The sequence below is a fragment of the Terrapene carolina genome, unplaced genomic scaffold, assembly GCF_002925995.2.
Source record: "Terrapene carolina triunguis isolate 2854851 unplaced genomic scaffold, T_m_triunguis-2.0 Scaffold69, whole genome shotgun sequence".
NCBI lineage: Eukaryota > Metazoa > Chordata > Testudines > Emydidae > Terrapene > Terrapene triunguis.
The window spans coordinates 49,273,918-49,293,218 of NW_020664420.1; the positions used below are offsets into that span (position 1 = coordinate 49,273,918).

At 42.1% G+C, this 19,301-nt stretch overlaps 1 protein-coding gene across 1 annotated transcript in view; it reads left to right on the forward strand.

Moving 5' to 3' along the window:
* ADGRV1 (adhesion G protein-coupled receptor V1) overlaps window positions 1–19,301 on the forward strand; it is a 416,737-nt gene that overhangs the window by 44,346 nt on the left and 353,090 nt on the right. The window contains exons 18-25 of the mRNA XM_026649237.2: window positions 204–367; window positions 1,313–1,436; window positions 1,906–2,172; window positions 3,584–3,710; window positions 6,386–6,603; window positions 8,020–8,763; window positions 10,884–11,257; window positions 13,416–13,592. Of these exons, the coding sequence (XP_026505022.1) occupies window positions 204–367; window positions 1,313–1,436; window positions 1,906–2,172; window positions 3,584–3,710; window positions 6,386–6,603; window positions 8,020–8,763; window positions 10,884–11,257; window positions 13,416–13,592 (2,195 nt within the window). The remainder of the gene's footprint in view (window positions 1–203; window positions 368–1,312; window positions 1,437–1,905; window positions 2,173–3,583; window positions 3,711–6,385; window positions 6,604–8,019; window positions 8,764–10,883; window positions 11,258–13,415; window positions 13,593–19,301) is intronic.

Sequence of the window (19,301 nt, forward strand, 5' to 3'; positions counted from 1 at the left end):
ATGCCTCCATGTACCTATTTCTTATATCCATGTGACATTTTTTATGTAGTTGTGTTTTCAATGGTTCTACCAAAATGGAATCCCAGAATGATTAGTTCCCCTCCTCTTCTTTTTCATTGAATTGGCTTTGTCAATCTGCTTCTCTTTAATTTTTATTGTTTTGTGGATGCACACTTATCATATTGGATGTTTGCATTTCACAGCTGCTTACAGAATTGTAAGAAACCAAGGAAACTATGGAAATGTCAGCGTGTCTTGGGTTGTTGAACCAGTCTCTACCAATGACATCTACCCAGTGCAAGGGACAGTTTTCTTTGGAAACCAGGAGTTTTCAAAAACGATCACCATTTACTCATTGCCAGATGAGGTAAATATTTTAGACAAATATAGTTTGTTACTTTACTTTAGTGTGAGAACATTGAGAGACATGTGCTATGACTTTAAACCTTACAAAGCAGTAATTTTTGTTTTAAAAGAAGCTATTTAAAAGAACAGCTTCATAGAAGAGGAAATCAAAATCCTCAAACAGCATGGAGCTAGACCATAACAGAGTCACAGAAGATGAACATACCCTTAAACAAAAAATACCAGTATAGTGAAATTGAAAGTTACAAGAGGCTGTTTGGGTCCTTAAAAAACAGATGTCCAGCCCTAGGGAAGCCAATGAAAGAAACAAATTATAGATGTTGACCTCTCGAGGTCCCTTCTAGTCCTAGAATCTATGAATCTATGTATAGTAGAATATATAAGATAGAAATCAGGAGGGTTAAGAGGGAATTTGAATAGTAAGTAGCACATAGCCAAAGAGACACAAAGCAACGTGAAATTCTTTTAAGAGTATTGGAAGCAGGAAACCGAAAGATAATTTTTGGGTCTGCTGGACTACAAAGGAAATAAAGGGAACAATTAAGGAGAAAAAGGAGGATATTTCAGAGAAGCTAAATTACTTCTCTGTATCAGTATTCACTGGGGAGGAAACTAGAAATCTACCCCAGACCTACTCTTTTCAAATAATAGTTAGAGTGAGGCATTAAGACCCTAGTTCAGCAAAGTACTTAAGTATGGATTTAAGTCCCATTAACTGCATTGAGATTTAAACATAGGTTTGAGTGCTTTCCTGATTTCGGGCTCCAAAGCTGCAGACCTGTGGTGATCTCTGGTCCCTTTCTGTACAAGCATATGGATAATACACATATCTAAGGATGAGTGAATCAGTACTGGCCCTTAGAGCTTCCTCTGCTTTTGATTATCTAATTTTAATTTCTTCCTGTTTGCATGAAACAGATTTACTTCATATTACCTCTTCCTTTAGCTACCTGAAGAAATGGAAGTGTTCACCATCAGCCTTGTCAATACCACTGGGGGAGTCAGAGTTGGAAACACAAGCAGTGCAGTTTTACAAATCACAAGGAACGATGACCCCATATACTTTTCAGGTTAGATCCCATTCCTTTGAAAGTGCAGTTACAAATACATTTACTGATGTTAGTGTTCTTATTATGGATACAAGATAAATGTTAAAGGTGAAATCCTGGTCCCATTGAAGCCAATGTCAAAACTCCCATTGATTTGAATGGAGCCAGGATTTCACCCAAGTGCTTTATATTTTGATACAGTTTTTGCTAGCTTTCTTCCCCAGGATGCTTTTTTTTGGTCTGTTTCTTTTTGATTTAGCCAGAGGCTTTTCTTCATGTGTCTCACTATTCCATTTTGCTGAGGTGGGGTAGGTGGCCAGGTCAGTATCCTCTCATGCTGAAAATGTTTCCTCAAACTTTTCCAGATTTTCCTTTTGTCTCCCTGAGGAATCGTTCTGCAGTTTAACTTTGTAGGATTAAACAGTGATGTCTAGCATAGGAAGCTGATGGTTTGAAGGATGCTGCTGAATTTGTAATTTATCTATTTCAGATCCTGTTGTTGTGAAGGTTCAAGAAGGAGATTTTGCTCACTTTACAGTCCTAAGGAATGGATCTGCTGATGTAGCCATTACCGTCTTATATGCCACAGTTGACGGAGGAGCCACAGTTGAAGACGGAGATTTCAATTCCAGTGGAAGGAGTGAAGCTCTTGTGTTTGATGTTGGGGAAAGAGAACACAAAATATCAGTATTTATTAGTGAAGATGATACCCCTGAAACAGATGAAACTTTTTACATCATCCTCTTTAATTCTACAGGTGAAAATACTTACTTGCTCTAAATACAGTAGTTGTTGCCTCTCTCATTTTGTTTTTGCTGAAATCCCATATCTTGTAAAGAGTTGATAAAATAGTACATTGTCATTGCTGAGTTTCACAATAGGAAAATGACTGTCAACAGATCTGTAAAGTGAACATGAACAGTGTATATTGGATTTATGCCTATATTCTCTCTTGTATTGAATTGCTTGATTGAAGGCTCACAAACCAGCTAATATTGTTGATGTCATTTCTGCAGAAACACTTATGCTGTAATTCTCAATGGGTTTTTTAACCCTTTAAAGTTAACATTTGGAAAATCAGAAATGCCATTGAATTGGCCACCAAAACATTGTGTTAAAAATTTTCTTTATTGTAGAAATTTATATAAATGAGGATTTTTCTGAAATCATGAGCTGCAATGGTGCCAGGCATAAGAAATAATAATAAGACTTAAAAAAAACCCTGGAATTCTTGGCAAGATAAAATGGTTTGAAATTGATTATTCTTTTCATTGATATTCCTTGTGCACTCATTTCAGATAAAAATGCTTATATGTTTAAAAAAATTCCCCTTGCACCATCTGTTCTAAAAAGAAGATGATGTTGTGGGAATCTTCATTCACATACTCACAAAACCAAACAAAGAAAAATATGCCACAACTTCTGAAGTACTGTAAGTGATTCTGGAGGCAAGGGGTTAAAAAAGCTTGACAGAACATGGAATTTATAAGTAAATACGATGTTTCTGTGTTTATTCCTGATGGAAAAATACCGTGTTTTGTTTCTATGAAATATTACACATATTGGCCTTGATCCTGAAAGGCACAATAAGACTTCCACTCCAGTGGAAGTGTGGGTGGACTCTATAGAAGGTGTGAATAAAGTTAAGAACTAAGCATAGTAGAAGTTAATCTGAAGTCTCTTAATTGTTTGGTCACTCTTAAGAGTACAGGGTGGAAAAAAAGGGAGGAAATGGACAGAATATGTACATGCCTGGGGATGGGTGAGAATGAGTGGGATTCTTGGCATGCAAATGAGACACAGCCTCACACTCCTCTTTTTGGCATTAGCCCTGCTATTAGCCAGGAATAACATGGCAGTCAAGTAGTAGTGTTCTCCCTAGTTCAGGGCCAGGCTCCCCTACCTGGCTCATTACTTTTATCTTGCACTTGTACACACAACACTTTACACTTGCACTGTGCAGGATAAAACCCATTGTAATTTATTACCTCTGTATTTCCTATTACACTAAAATATCTCAAATATTGCTTATATGGGTAAAGATTTGAACCTTTAATTTTTTGTCTGTATGCATGAAAATAGTTGGATGAGAAAACAACTCCATTGATAATCACATTACATTAGCTTTTCGCTTTTTATATGAAACCATATAAATCCTTGGCTTTTAGGTGACACTGTAGTCTACAGGGCTGGGATGGCTACCGTTGTCATTGAAGCGAATGATGACCCGAATGGCATTTTCTCTTTGGAACCTGTTGACAAGTCGGTGGAAGAAGGCAAGACTAATGTTTTTTTGTAAGTAGTATTTAAAAGAATACCTTCCAAGAAATACTTGGTGATGCTTCACTGAAAGTATTTCAGTCTAAGCGACATACCAAGTTTGCATGTACAATAGTTACATAAAGGGGACTTTTGAATTAAACAAAATCTGAATAAAAATAAATTAGAAGAATATTTAGGGTAACAAATATTATGTTATAAAGTATGTTTATATAACAAAAATGCATGCAGAAACCACTCAGACATTTGATAGATGAAGTGTGTATGTCAGATATGGTTGACTGATGATATATTTTTCATGTACAGAAGATATGAAATAGCTGAATGATCAAGCAGACATGACCCAACAACCCTTTTCCCTAACCCAGTGTTTCTCAAACTGGGGTCGCCGCTTGTGTAGGGAAAGCCCCTGGCGGGCTGGGCCGGTTTGTTTACCTGCCCCATCTGCAGGTCCGTCTGATCGCGGCTCCCACTGGCTGCGGTTCGCTGCTCTGGGCGAATGGGGGCTGCTGGAAGCATTGCGGGCCGAGGGACATACTGGCCATCGCTTCCAGCAGCTCCCATTGGTCTGCAGCGGCGAACTGCGGCCAGTGGGAGCCGTGATTGGCCGGATCTGCAGACGGGGCAGGTAAACAAACCGGCCCGGCCCGCCAGGGGCTTTCCCTACACAAGCGGCAACCCCAGTTTGAGAAACACTGCCCTAACCCAACAGTATTTCATTGTGCAACTGATGCTGATGTCATGGGGAGTTACCTAGCTGATTCCCTGCATCTTGCTTTGAAAAGTTACCCCCCATTATTTGTTTTGTTTTACCTGCCTCTTACAGGATGACATGGCCCTTCAGATAGGACACCCTTTAGGCTGAAAGCATCCTCTCCTGAACTGACAATGAAACCCATTACTCTTGCACCCACACAAGGGATGTATGTATCCAGAAGCAGCAGGGGTTTGCTTAAGAAGTTGGGTTTGCTTGGCAGGTAGCCCTAGTTATCCTGCTGATTAGCTCAGTATGAGGTATATAAGCTGCTGATGTCCCCCAAGAATAAAACTGGCAGGCCATAGAGATCAATCAAAGAGGTTATACTAAGGGCTCCAGCCCAAGTATCTGGAAAGGAGATTTTTTTCATACTACTTTTTGTTTTCTTAGACTTGATCCATTTTTTGACAGAAGCACGTGGCTGGGACCCTCAGTGGAAAGGTCCTTGTGATGTATTGCCTTGTTAAAGGCCTAATAAATATAGCATCCCAGGAAAGGGCAACACTTGGACATTAAGCAGCCTGGTGTTTGGAATCTTTTTATGCTGGGGGATTATCTCCTCTTTGTAATCCTATTTGCAGAATGAGTGGGCTGGATTTGGCCGTGTGTGAGGAAAGTTGATTTAAATTAAGAGTGAGGGTGGGGGGGGGGAAGCAGAGCACACCAGTTTTTGATGAGGCTCTGTTTAGCTAGCACATTGTCAATGTGTTAATTATATTACTGGTGCACTTAGTTGATGAAGGCACTATGAGAAGCTGCTTTGCTTTCTTTCATTTGTGGTGTTGTGCAGTGCCATTTAGTAAAATATGTTGTCACCAGGTAAATATGTAAAAGAGCCAAATTCTGTTTTCAGGTGCACCAGTGTAAACCTGGAGTAACTCTTGATTTCAGTGGTGATAACACCAGTTTAACAGGGCAGAATTAGCATGGGGTGACTGAATGTGGGGAATAATATTTTGATGAATAAAATTACAGTCATCCAGCTACTTTCCATTGCCACATGTATATTCTTTTTAAATAGAAACCCCACGCATTCTGCATCTGATGCATGAAAAACACAGTTTACACAGGTCACTATCTTGAAGAAGTCATAATCTAAATAAATTGATGAAAGAGGCAGAAGGGTGGGAGTAGTTAAAATTGTAGCCCATCAGACAAGGTTGGGCTTGGGTTGTAAGGAGGGATTTGATTTTTGGAGGTCACTTGGTACACATGTAATAGAACTCTGTTCCAAACATAGAAGGCAGCATGAAAAAGTATTTTAAAAAGATTAAATATAATACAGTGGCCTACTCCATGTGGCACAACTCCATCCAGTATCGTGCCCCAGTGACTGTGTAACCTACAGCATTCTGCATTAGCTCAGGTGGTAGAGGCCTGTGTTTTGGAGCTGTGGATCCTGGGTTCAGTCTATACTGACTATCATGGTGTTTATATATCTTCAGCTGACATTTGTGGTGTATGCACATGTGGGTCTCATCAAATTAAAACTAACTCACATTTTGGTGAGAAACTAGACCTCAAAAACCAGTTACATAGAATGGGTGAGAACAGTGAATTTGGTTGCTTCTTATAGGCTTGGAACTGTCAGATTTATGAGATACAGAGCTCCTTTCTATGCTTAGATATGCAAGTGCATGTTTCCATGCAGCTTAAAAGTACTGCACTGCCGGCACTCTTATAGGCCATACTAGATTTTTTTGGAAGGTATGTAATGTAGAGTTGTGAAGCGGAGAGCGGAATTGAGTCATGAATGTGCAGATCTTCAACGGGGTACGGAAAGGTATTCCTCGTACTTAAAATGGCTGTGGATTATTTAGAGAACTGTAAATTGTATTTGTATAGTACTGGCTTGTACCCAGATTTTTTTTGCTCTCGCTGACTGTTGATACACATTTGCCAGAAAGCTCACTGTGTCTAATTCATTGCATAGGATTCTGAGACAGAGAGGACACTTTGGCAATGTTTCTTTGACCTGGCAACTCTTGGAGAACGATTCTGCTTTGGAGCCAGGACAAGAGTTTTATGAAATCTATGGGACTGTGTGGTTCATGGATGGCGAAGGATCAAAGCCAGTAACTCTTCATGCCATTCCTGATAAAATTCCTGAATTCAATGAATTTTATACCTTAAAGCTGGTGAATGCCTCAGGTACTGTTCCCCCACCCCACACCTTCTAAAACCAGGAGAATTTTATACCTTAATTATAGAAAGTTTCACAGAAGGAGCTCTGTTTCTGTCATTTGAATTTTCTATTTCTATCCTATAACTTTCCAGCAGGAAGTTTTATTTTTACATCTTTTTTTATTTTAGTCACAGCTTGATCCAACACAGATGCATGAGTACTGTACAGATATTCTATTCCTGAATTATTGTTCTTATGGTAAATTTGAAACAGTCTGGCGGCCATTTAGGGGTTTCTCATTTGGGTGGGGCTACATTATGGCCAAGATTTTCCAAAGTGACTAGTGATTTGGGGTGCATCAGTATTTTGGGTACCTAATTTAGAGGGGTCCGATTTTCAAAGGGAGGGTGCTCAGCTTTTTCTGAAAATGAAGCCTCTCTAAAGTTTCTGGGGCTGAGCATCCCAAAATGGATTCTCCCCAAACCGCTAATCGCTCCTAAAAATGTTGGCCTATGTGTTTAAAGCACAGTCCCTCAATGGAGAGGGAAGTGACGACCCTTTGGGCTGCTGAATGCTATTGGTGCTAGTACAGTGCCGTGGCTACATAATCCTGCCATAATGTGTCTTGTCCTGCAGAGAAGTACAAATGTGGGTGAGTGTGGCTACTTTAATTACCATGAGACCCATCTGCTGCTTTTTTATAGATTCCAGGACCATGGCCAAAATCTCCTTTACTTGCTAGGGACTTTCATGCCCAGAAAGAAATGAAAATAACTCTGACCCTACCCCAGTTAGCTCCTAATGACTCAGTATTTCATGCAGCTCAGCAAATTATTAGTGTGAGAAATCCATAGACCTTTCACTATAGATCTATGGATCCAACTATTGACTGGACTTGCTGTGAATAGCTCTTTGCAATCCAAAGGCTATTCACAGGACAAATTCTGTCCTCATTTACAGTAGTATGTATGTGTAGTAACTTCAATATTAATGAAAACAAATTTGGCCCGGTATCTCTACCAGATGACTCAAACGTAGGCCATCTCTATGGCTAATTCAACAGAAATGGGGTGAATCCAGTCTCAGCAGAAAGTCACACTCTCTGCATACTTTATACCTAACAATGGATAACACATGCATCACAAGTTTCAGAGTAGCAGCCGTGTTAGTCTGTATCCGCAAAAAGAACAGGAGTACTTGTGGCACCTTTTAAACAGAAATCATTCATGCAAGTTTTTAATTAATAATGTTGAAGTGACATTTGATTCATGGTAGAACATTTTGAACACTTCCTTTATCACACAATTTTAGTTCCTTTAAAAGAGCATTTTATTATTAAAAGCATTTTTTGGTTGCATGAATGGATCTTATTTCAGACAGTGGTATCTGAGGTGGGTTCTTAAGGAATCCTATTAACTTTTGTTTTAATTTTCATCACACAGGTGGGTCTCCAGGCCCTGGTGGCCAGTTAGCTGAAACCAATCTTGCTGTAATTGTGATGATCCCATTCAATGATGACCCTTTTGGAGTCTTTGTCATAGACCCAGAGAGCCAGGACCGGGAGATAGTGGAAGATGTTCTCTCTGAAGATGATATCTCCTACATTACAAACTTTACAATTTGGAGGCAACAGGGTACCTTTGGAGATGTCCGGGTAGGCTGGGAAATATTATCCAGTGTGTTCCCAGCAGGACTGCCACCAATGATAGATTTCTTATTGCTTGGATCATTCTCAAGTTCTGTACGGTCTCAACCTCACAGGAGGCGTCATCACAGTGGAACAGATGCTTTGTACTTCAGTGGAAAAGAGGATGCATTTGGGACTGTTGACCCTGACTTCCACTTCAGTTGGGATAACATGCTTTCCAACTTTACATTTTCAGCTTGGGTGATTCCTAACCCCAATAGTGATGGGTTTATAGTAGCAAAGGACAATTACAATGGGACCGTGTATTATGGTGTGAAAATCCAAACAAATGAATCCCATGTTTCTGTCATGCTTCATTACACAACACTGGTGTCCAATATTACATATGTGGCCAAGACAAGTATCATGAAATATATGAAAGAAAATACTTGGCTTCATCTTCTGATTACTCTGGAGGATGGCACAATTGAGTTTTACATTGATGGAAATCCAGTGCCTGGAGGAATGAAGAGCCTCAAAGGTGCAGCAATTGCTAATGGTGAGAAAACAATCTTCATTTTTTCTTTTTCTATAAAAGTAAAATTCTGCACTAAGCAGCAAGTCCAGTCCCATTGAAAAGTATATTCATAATATTGAAATAAAGCTACTATATGTGAAAGTTTTCTTTTTTAACTAGAAGAAAACTTCTTGATAGATTTTCAGAAAATAGATTTCATGGAGTTATAGTAGTACAACTTTCATTAAAGTCAAATAAAGTTATGCAGCTGAAACTGCAACATTTTGAAAATAGAATTTTATCATGTCTATTAACTTGCCTGAAACACCTTATGGATTTAATAGAATGTTTGTTTTTTTCAGGATTTAGATTTACTTGAACATGTGTATGCATAATATTTTTAAAATTCTGCTGAGAAATATAGGCTCTGCTCCTGAAAACACTCACAAGAACACATAAGCATGTGCATATCATATTGTGAGGTGTTAGGGTGTTCCAGCTATGTGTCAGGCACACAGAAGGATTATGTTTTCTGGATGTGTCTGATATATTTAGCCTTTGTGAAATGCTTAAGATGCACAGAAGGTGCTGGAAAGGGGTTCAGAGAGAGTCAAATTCAGAAATAAACAGCTGAGAAAATGAAAAGAACTGCAATAGAAATGCATCTTTAAAACAGCATGAATGACACCACTACTACAAACTAGAAAATAAATGATTTTTCTTCTTTAGAAAAGGGGAAAAATGATGAAGTCTTATGATAGGAAGATTTTTATGATGCCACTATCATAGTAGAAGGGGCTGTTGTCTTCTTTCTCCCTGTCTGTAGTGGAGAGGCCTGGACATGGCAAAAGAAGGGGGAGAGGTGATTCCTGAGTAGCTGTGAGAAACACAGCTCTGCTTCTCCTCTGCAGCTCCAGCTGGCGATCCATCTCTGCATCGCTGACTGTGACTTGTTAGAGAGAGACTATCTGTTAGTTAGCCACAGATGGTTCACTGGCTGGTGAGTAGTAGCCAGGTGCGTGACTGGGAGGTAGGATGACCATACATCCCGTTTTGGCCGGGACAGTCCCCTTTTTTAAGCCCCGTCCTGACTGTCTCAACTTTTTTGGCAGAAGTGGGCATTTGTCCCATTTGCTCTTGCCAACTAATCAAGTTGCCCACATTTGTCAAAAAAGTGGGGTGCAGAGAAACGTGTGTGGGGGGGTGTGAACAGCAATGCCAACTCCATGTGTGGAGGGGTAGGGCTTACACAGGGCTTGGGCACACAGGGTTTCAACGCCAGCCCCATGCAAGGAGTGGGCCTTGGGGGAGCGATGCCAGCCCCATGCAGTGGTAGGGGGTGGCTTGGGTGACTGGCTGGTGCATGGGACGGGTTTGGGTGAATGGCTCAGACCAGCCCCACACGGGGGGATGGGGAGGGCTTGCGCTAGCCCCACGCAGTGTCTGGTTTCCCTTTGGAAAACATGGTCACCTTAAAGGGAGGGCAGTTCATGGTGATATTATACTCACTTTCCCTTGCCACACTAATATAATCTTTGATAGTTGTCATATGAGAGCCATTGTATCTCAGTTGGTTTAAGGCAGCCCTAGTGTAAATGCAAGGACAAACCTTACACTGATTCTGGGTGGCTATCATAGAGATGCTCAACATTTGCACTTCAGTTGATGTAGATCAGTCATTTGAATTACAAATGATTGAATCGCTAATGTGAGCCAAGCCTTTGGAGGAGCTCTCAGATATTTGGGGTGATCTGTACAGTTGCTTGTAATGTCGGACTTTGTACCATTCTGTGGTTCCTCAAGGGTTTGATCCAGCTCTGTCTGTCTTCTCTTCTTGCATTCAACATTATTATCTATTCTCTAGTTTCATAGTAGTAGAACTCATGATTTAACTTACTTATTTTTAGCTGGCTTGGCACATCTTCTAAACATTTTGTGGTCCTTAGATGTATTCTGGGGAAAATATATTAAGATGGTATCCATACTGTTCAACATAAGCTTGTTTTACGAGTGGAAGCTCAGCCAGGGTATGACACTTACATTATTGAGATTATAAGAGCTAATAAGCCAAAAGAAACCACCATGACAGCTTTTCATTTACACACTTTTATTATTTCGGGGCAAAAGTATCAAAGTAGTATAAATGTTCATTTCTCTTCCAGGTCCAGGAATAGTAAGAGTTGGTGCAGGGATGAATGGCAGCAGCAGGTATACAGGATTGATGCAGGATGTGAGGCTTTATGAGCGTAAATTGACACGAACAGAGATCTATGAACTTCATGCCACCCCAGCAAGGACTGATGTGCACCCCATCTCTGGATATTTAGAGTACCGACAGGGTGAAACTAATAAGTCATTCATTGTGTCTGCAAGAGATGACGAGGAGGAGGAAGGAGAGGAGTTATTCATACTAAAGCTTGTCTCTGTGCATGGGGGAGCTCGAATTCCAGAAGAAAACACCATAGCAAGATTAAGAGTACAAAAAAGTGACAACGCCAATGGGCTGTTTGGCTTCACAGGAGCATGTATTCCTGAGGTAAGATGACTATCAAAAAGACGATGGGTGAAATTCTGGGCCCAATGAAGTCAAGTGACTTCAGTGGGGCCAAGATTTCACTCTATTGCTTTCAGTGGATGGGAAGCAAAATCACTTGGGTTTAAAATCTTGCGGACAACACATTTGTTATCTAATATAGCACCATATTCTTTCATACTGGAGAATGAAATTGACACCTGTGAATTTTTTAGTAACTGTTCTTAAAAACCCATAAAAGATTTTTGTTTAGAAAATAAATCAGCCCCTATTTAGCAGACTAATTTTGAAAATAACTCATTCTTCACTCATGTCTAATATCTGAGATTAAATTTGTGGTAAATTTCCCCCCTCTACCTCCTTCTTTCTTGGGTCACGAGTATTGTAATCCTTTACTTATTTCTCTACGTGGAATATAGTATGCCAGACAGTGTTGCCAACTCTTGTAGTTTAATTGCAGTGTCATGATATGAGGTGTTTTTCTTAAAAACCCAGCTCCTGGAGTGAAGTAAAATTTATTATTTTAAAAAAAAATCTTATAATTTGTAATCCAATTTTATGACTTTTTTTCCGGGGGGCTCAAAATTTTTGAACACTCTGGGTTGGCAGTAATGTTAGCCCTATCCTCCTTTCCCTTCCCTTTCTGTGCATGTATCTATGTTCCTTCTCCTATTACAAGTAAACATCCTCCAGCAGGGCCTGGAGAAGAGCATGAGCTCCCCAAGGATTGCTCAGGAGAGTGATGTTATCTTTCTAGGACATGAGTCAGGAAGTACAACTGAGCTTCTACAAAACCGTAATTGACCAAGTGCTTTCAAATTCACAAAATAAAAAACAGATATGATAGGGTTTTTTCCTGCAATCTCTTTCAGTTCGAGTAGTTTAGGAGTTACATGCCACAATAGTAAGTACATTTTCAGATGGAAATGTGGTTTTCATTTGTCTCTCTTGTCCTGAACCTTTTGTAAATATTTGCTTTACATCCTGTTTACCCCCAGCTTAATGACAAGGTCTTCATTGTTTTCTAAATGCCTGTTCCCATTTGAGGACAATGAACCAACTACATCAAACCATAGATGTATTATCCTATTTTCTAAACATTGGTGGTCCAGATAGTGATATCATTACTTGCTTTGAAAAGTACCATATTCCCAGTAGTTCCATTGAATCAGGCCTTTAGTGCTCTTTCCCAAGCCTAGCTTCAAAGAATTTACCAAACAACTGAAATATTAGGTCTGTACAACATTGTTAAATCCTCAAAGAAGGGAAGAACTTAGCCCATATTCTGTTGAAAATGTGGACTATTAACCAGTAATTAAATAGAAAAACTTTGCCATGCATTAAAAAATATAACTATCCTTATGAACATCCACTTTGTTCTAATATTTTAAGCATTAGTGCTTTCACTATTTTAAATAAAATCTCTTTGTTTTCAGTGGTTTGTAAAGCACAAATAAATGGGAAACTAAAATCATAATGGCTTTATGTTTGGAATCTTCTATGACCTTTTTTGTTACATCATCCCTATTTGTCCTCCAAACACATCATAAAGACTTCAATCTTCTTGGTTTGAATGAAAGCAGTTTTCAATTTGGACTCTGTTTGTTTTTTAAGTGCCTGCCATATGCTGTGATAATAGATTCCTTCAGGTCCAAGTGCCATTGATACAGTCTCATACCACTGATCATCACCCAAGCATGAAGCAAAATTAAAAATTAATAGGAAAAGTTAATTGTCCAGTACTCATCTTACATCTATTTCAGCAGTGAAGCAATAGCTAATGATTATATGGCAGATACACAACATATTTCATATTTTCTTCATACAAAGAATACTGTGAACAGACTGCTTGATTTTTTTCACAATTTTTTCTGTACGATGATTGAAAACTGAAAGTAAGAAAAATGCTCTGTTTAGTTTAAGTAATGTTGCGAATGGAGAAAGCCCTATCTATTTTAAAGATTGAATTGTTAAAGGAAACTAAAATTATTTTTCAGGAATGTAAAGTAGTAATTTTTTCCTAAATTTCAAGAAAGAACTTGAATTGCAGTAACATGGGAACAATTTTCCTGAAGACCTGAAAATTTTTAAAGGATCACTTTTATTGTATTGATTCACTTGAAACTTGTACATTGTTGTCAATCTTCTTATTTGCTTACAGATTTCTGATGAAGGTTCCACTATATCGTGTGTTGTGGAGCGTACACGGGGAGCCCTGGACTATGTGTATATATTTTACATTATCTCTCAGATCGATTCCACCAGCATTAATTACTCTGTTGCTGATTTTGCAAATACCAGTGGAACTATCACATTCCTTCCTTGGCAGCGATCAGAGGTAAACCTGATCTTATTAAAGTTAATCATCTGGTTCTGTGCAAGCCTCCTGGAAAATACCTTTCCAGTGTACTTTACTGATTTTCATACTTGGAAATGTTTCCTTCAGGCAACTGTTATGGAGCTTTATTGAATCTGTCACTCCTTATAAATAAAAGCGATGATAGATGTATGAATGTGTATGTATATCTCTATATACATATTTATAAATACGTATAATATGTATATGTTTACAAAAATTAAAGTATAGGTGGACATGAACTGAAATATTGGCTCTAAACACCGTTGAACTTGGAGGAAGTTTGGATTCAAGTCTGAACTTTGACTCAAACTTATCTCTCTATAAAAAGCAATCAAAGATCAATTTATTTTTAAAAATTAGTAGCAGTCAAATCTTTGCACAATTTCTCAGATCAAGAGTTTTGTGTCTCCTATTGCTCAGTTCTTTTCCTGTGAGTTTAATTGTGGATTGTGTTGTGGGAAATTGTACATACATTTGAAGAACAGGTAAAGGACTAAGATAGGGTATGGCCTTTGGGGATGGTTTAGAAAGTTTATATTTTTTTTCTTGTGTTGCTTGAATGCTGGTAAATACAGTGATAAACATTGTTGGAAATTTTGCTGTCAACTTCACCCATGCAGCTCCATTGAAGTCTGTGTAAGGGACTGAGCCATACCCATTGAAGCCAATGGAGAGTCTCAGTGACTTTTTTTGTCCGGCTATACCGAAAGGACAGGAGACATTTGATATGGTTTTAATCAGGCTGCAACTTTATTATTAGGTGTCTGGGACTAGCTGGCAGATAGAAGTGTACAGTGCAGGTAACCCCATGTTCATTCCATAATTACCCAGGGGGCTTCTGCCAGCTCCCCATCTTTTTCTATTTAGGTCCCCCCAGCCAATCCATTACTGGAACCTTAACCCTCCTATAAGGGGGGTGGATGGTAAGATGGGCTATAGGGGGGAAGAGGTGTTGGCTCTGTGCCATACCAATCATAGGAATCTCCCCCTATTCCATTCCTTTAATGAACATGTCCTTTTTAAGTCCTTTTCCAAGCCATTTATCTGGTCACTGTATACCTTCCTATGGAGTACCTGCACTGGACATCCGCCCCACACATATATAATGAGTTGCAACTGTAACCCTTCTGCCCATCTAAGTTGGCAGCAACAAGGGCCGGGTTCTGTATCTAGGGGTTCCGTTTCAATAACACAATGCAAAACCGGCTCGAGCCCCCACCCAGTGACCTGGGACAATTACATACCACCCCCCTGGGTACCTCTAAGAGGCAATACTTCCCCTCTCGCAAGCACGGAGTCTGAGTGTAGCAGAAAATGTTTAATAACATGAGGTAAACGACATCAGCATAAAATTGGAAAAAACACCACAAACAGGATTCATAACACAAACCATGAGCCAAACCCACCCCAGCAAATGGGGCTGTGTCCTTTCCCTTTGGTTCTTGAATCCAGCAACCCCCCAAAGTCCCAAAAGTCCAACAACCCCCAAGGTCTCTGTCCCTGGTCAGTGCAGCCCCAGAGTAAAAAAGGGGGGGCACGCAGGGTGTTAAGGGGCACCTTACGTGATCCAAGGCTGGCCGTCTGTTTCTCCGTGGGGGTTCCGCCGCAGCCTTTACCACGAGCCAGTCCACTTTCCTGCCATCCCACGAACTGCTCCGCTCTACAAGCTGCTCCGCTTCGCTCCGCTCCGCTCACCAACCTGTGAGCCGTTCCAGCCGTCCCCGCAAACAGCTCCGCTCGCCGTTCCTTTGGGCCACTCCAACCGGCCCCACAAGGCTCCACGCCGCTCACTGCTCCTCCAGTCGTCCCCACAAATTGCTCCACCAGCTGCTGAGCAATATAGCTTCAGGCTCCCCCACTAGTTAACGCAGCACGCAGTGATCTCAGTTCTTAATAACATCAGCTCTTTTGTGATTTCAGCTCTTAGTGATTTCAGCTCATAGTATAGTAGGGGAGCCCCAGTGCTGGTGCACCATTGGCCCAAAGTGAATTCAGCTCAGCAGCCTGTAACTAGACTCCTAAGGGAATCAAAGTTAGCTCTGACATTCAACAGTGGAGAGAGGAGGCGGTGCAATTGGTGTTTCAAACCCTCAGAGGGGGCCCATACCATCAGGTACAAATACCTGTCCCCATCCTCTCTCAATTCACTGGGTTTTGTAACCCATGCCCCTTGACAAGCAAATGCTACTTAGGTAATGGTGACGGATTCACTCAGTCCTTCTGTCATACCACAGTTCCACTGGCCTTGATTCACAGAATCAGGGTAACAAAACTTTATTCTTCCTGCCCCAATAACAGAGAAACTGGGGATCCCACACCAGCCAAAGTAACCACTTTTGGTTGCTGTGGGCTCATGCTAGGCGTGTGGGTGTGCCTATGCAAACGAGATCCGCCCCTGGAGTTCTTTTCCACACTCGCCATAATTCACCACCAGATGTCAGGGTAGAGCTCATCCTGACTCTGCTTACACAACATATAGCCTACCGCCCTTCATGCCATGCATGAACAGAGCCCTTCCTGAACCTGCTGTGGGGAAGGCATAAAAACCCCAACTCCACCTAGCCCAGTCTGGTGGTAAGGGAAAAATTCCTTCCCAGTGCCCCTAAACAAGGGGAGGCTAGCGCAATGCCCACAGCAGGTCCTGTCCAAACCTTGTATTTCACCACCTAAAGTGGAGAGCGGGTGAGTGCTGCCTCAGCCTGCTCTATGTGAAAGGGGGCTTCATGCCCAAGGCTGCCACTTTTAAACCCTTCCGCCAATCCGGTTCCCAGGGGAATGAGTCAGCATCGCCAGGCTGGTCCCTTGTGCCCTTTTGCATAGAGTGACCATATTTCACTATGCTGAATACGAGACACCTAGTAAAATTACTCGTATTCAAGCGAGTTCAACGACAGTCAGAACTATTCAGTACAAACGTTCAAATTAACATTGAGGTGACTGAACCTCTGTTAAAAAAAAATACTGCGTAGTTGGATTCTTTTTATTTACCTTCTTATCTTTAAGGCTTCACACAGGGAGGGGTGACACACAGACCCCTAGCTCCCTCCCCCCCCCACGGGGAGCAGACACACACACACTCTACTGTACACCTCTCTTACACAGGGTGGGTGATCGACCTGACCCTCCCTACCCGGCACTCTCCGCCCTCCATGCCTGGCTGGGTTCCCGGGATGGACCCGCCTCTCTTGGTACCTGGCGTCATGTCTTCCTAAGGCAACACATGGGGGAGGGGGGGAAGGGGCATGCAGGGTCACATGTTCCCCTCCCAATATTTCTACCAGGGGTCACACCAGCATGTGGCCAGCAGCAGCCTTTCAGCACTGTGGGGGAGGAAAGGGATGGGAGCTGCTTCCAGTTGTAGGGGAGGATGAGGTGGGGAAGGGATGACCTGGCCTGTGTCTTTGCAGAGCTCATATCTTCTCTTCGCCCCTCCCCCCCTTGTGGCTGGAAGTAGCTTGTCCCTTCCTGCCTGCACAGTGTCAAAAGGTAGCTAATGCCTCCAGGCTGCTGCTGGCCACAGACATAATCCAGCTGCCTCCTGTCCCTTGGCTACAGCATGGGCAGGAAAAGGTTAATCCCTAAGGATGCACTGTGCACCAGGGCCCAGGGAACCTGACTGCAGGGCTTCAGCAGCCAAAGAGATGACTCAGCAGGGAGGGTGCCTAGGGAATGGAGCAGCCCCCTGTTTCCTGGGGGCTGGATCCAGGGCTTGGGGGGGGCAGGTGAAGAGGGTACTACATCCCTGCCCTGGGGCTGCTATGGAGCCTGCAGGTTCGGGGTGTGAAAAGGCTGGAAATCGTTATCCCCCCAACTCCAGAGTTTAGCTGAGGGGCGGAGAGGCTTCCCCGTACCAGCGCTGTGCGGGGCTTTGGCAAATTCAGGGCTCTGCTCCTCCTGGCCAGCGCCCTGGGCCGGAGGCTTTTGGGCTTTCCCAGGGTGCCGATCCAGCCAGAGGCAGTGGGGGAAGGAAGGAGCCTGTTGGCCAGGCTGTTGGTGAACTGAGCGCTCCGACCAGGGACTGGTTCTCTGCACAGCGCTGGGAGTGGGACACGCCCCGCCGGTGGGGATATGGAGGAGCAGCGGGGATTGGGGGAGGTGAAGGGTCAAAGCAGGGAGAGGACAGCGAAAGGGGACGCACATAAAGAGTGATGGGTGGGCAGCAGAGGCGACACATAATCAGCCGCTGCCTGGCGCCTGCCTGCACTCACCAGCCACCTCAGCGCGCAGTCAGTGCCGGCCACAAATGGGACAGGGGCAGGGTCTTGCTGTCTGAGAGCCCACATGCAGTAGGGGCTGCACTGACGGACCAGCAGGGAGAGCGTTAGTTCCCGCTCGCTGCATATTTATCCCACTACTAGCCTTGCAAACCCACCCCCATCATCGGCCACTGGATCCTACACTCACCCTGGTGGGTGGGCGGCTGGTGAGCAGGGATCCAGCCATCAGCAGGATCCGCCAGTACTGATTGGCGGGGGAAGACAGAAAACATGGGACAATTCGCCTGTTTTTTAGAAAAAGTCGGGACACCTGCAGGAGGGCATAAATATGGGACTGTCCTTTTAAAAACAGGACATCTAGTCACCCTACTTTTGCAGCAGTTTTCCTGTCCCCACCCCTCCCCAGCCATAAAACACTGTTCCCTTCACACGGCCAGCCAGACAAATTCTCCCCTGCTTAAAGGTTATTATTGGAGTTTTGGTTTGGGTCCTAACCAAATAGTTTACGTAACCAAGCCTAGAATTTGGCCCAAAGCCTGTAATATCTGAAAACATTATGGCACTCCTCAGATCCTTGTCCATTCCATTTCATTCATTGTTTATTGTTTATCATACACAGTAGTATATAGAGATCCTATGCTGTTTGAAGTTATTTTGATAGTCTATATACAGCAATTTGCAGTTATTGTGCAGGTGTCTCTATTTTTTTGTTGTGCGTCTATTGTGTTAGTGAGCTGCAATCCCAAATGCCAGGTTGTCGCAGCAACCTTGTTTTGCTTGTAGTCAGGATTGGATTTAAATTGAGGTAGCAGATACAAGATATTATTCCATTAATCACTATGTCTAATGAGAATCGGAGCTCCTTTGAAATGTTGGGATCTATCAAGCACTTAATTTCAGTCTGCACAAACTAAATTACGGTTATTTTTAAATATCAGAATAAAGAGCTATTTCCTTGGTTTATGTTTATTTTAATCTGTTATAAAAAGGAAATGTAAAAAAATTGTAAAACATTTTAATGTTAAATTTTTTTTGCTCCCAATGCATCACTATTACAATAATTAGTTTTAAAAATTTAATTACAAAACCTCACGTGATATAACTTCCCCCTTCTCTGGTGGCATAGGTTTTGCCTCTTATAAAGTATATTTTTATAAACTGAGTAGTCAGGTTTCTAGTAAAGGATTCAGAAATATACTCTGCTATAGCATCTTAAAATTACTAAATTTGGCATTTTTTTAGGGTTACCATATTTCAGCAAGCAAAAAAGAGGACGGGAGGAGCCCCGCCCTAGCCCCGCCCCCATCATGCCCTAGCCCCGCTCCTGCCCCTTCCACTCCCTCCCACTTCCCGCCCCCCTCAGAATCCCCAACCCTCCCCCCGCTCCTTGTCCCCTGACTGCCCCCTCCTGGGACCCCTGCTCCTAACTGCCCTCCAGAACCCTACCCCCTAACTAAGCCTCCCTGTTCCT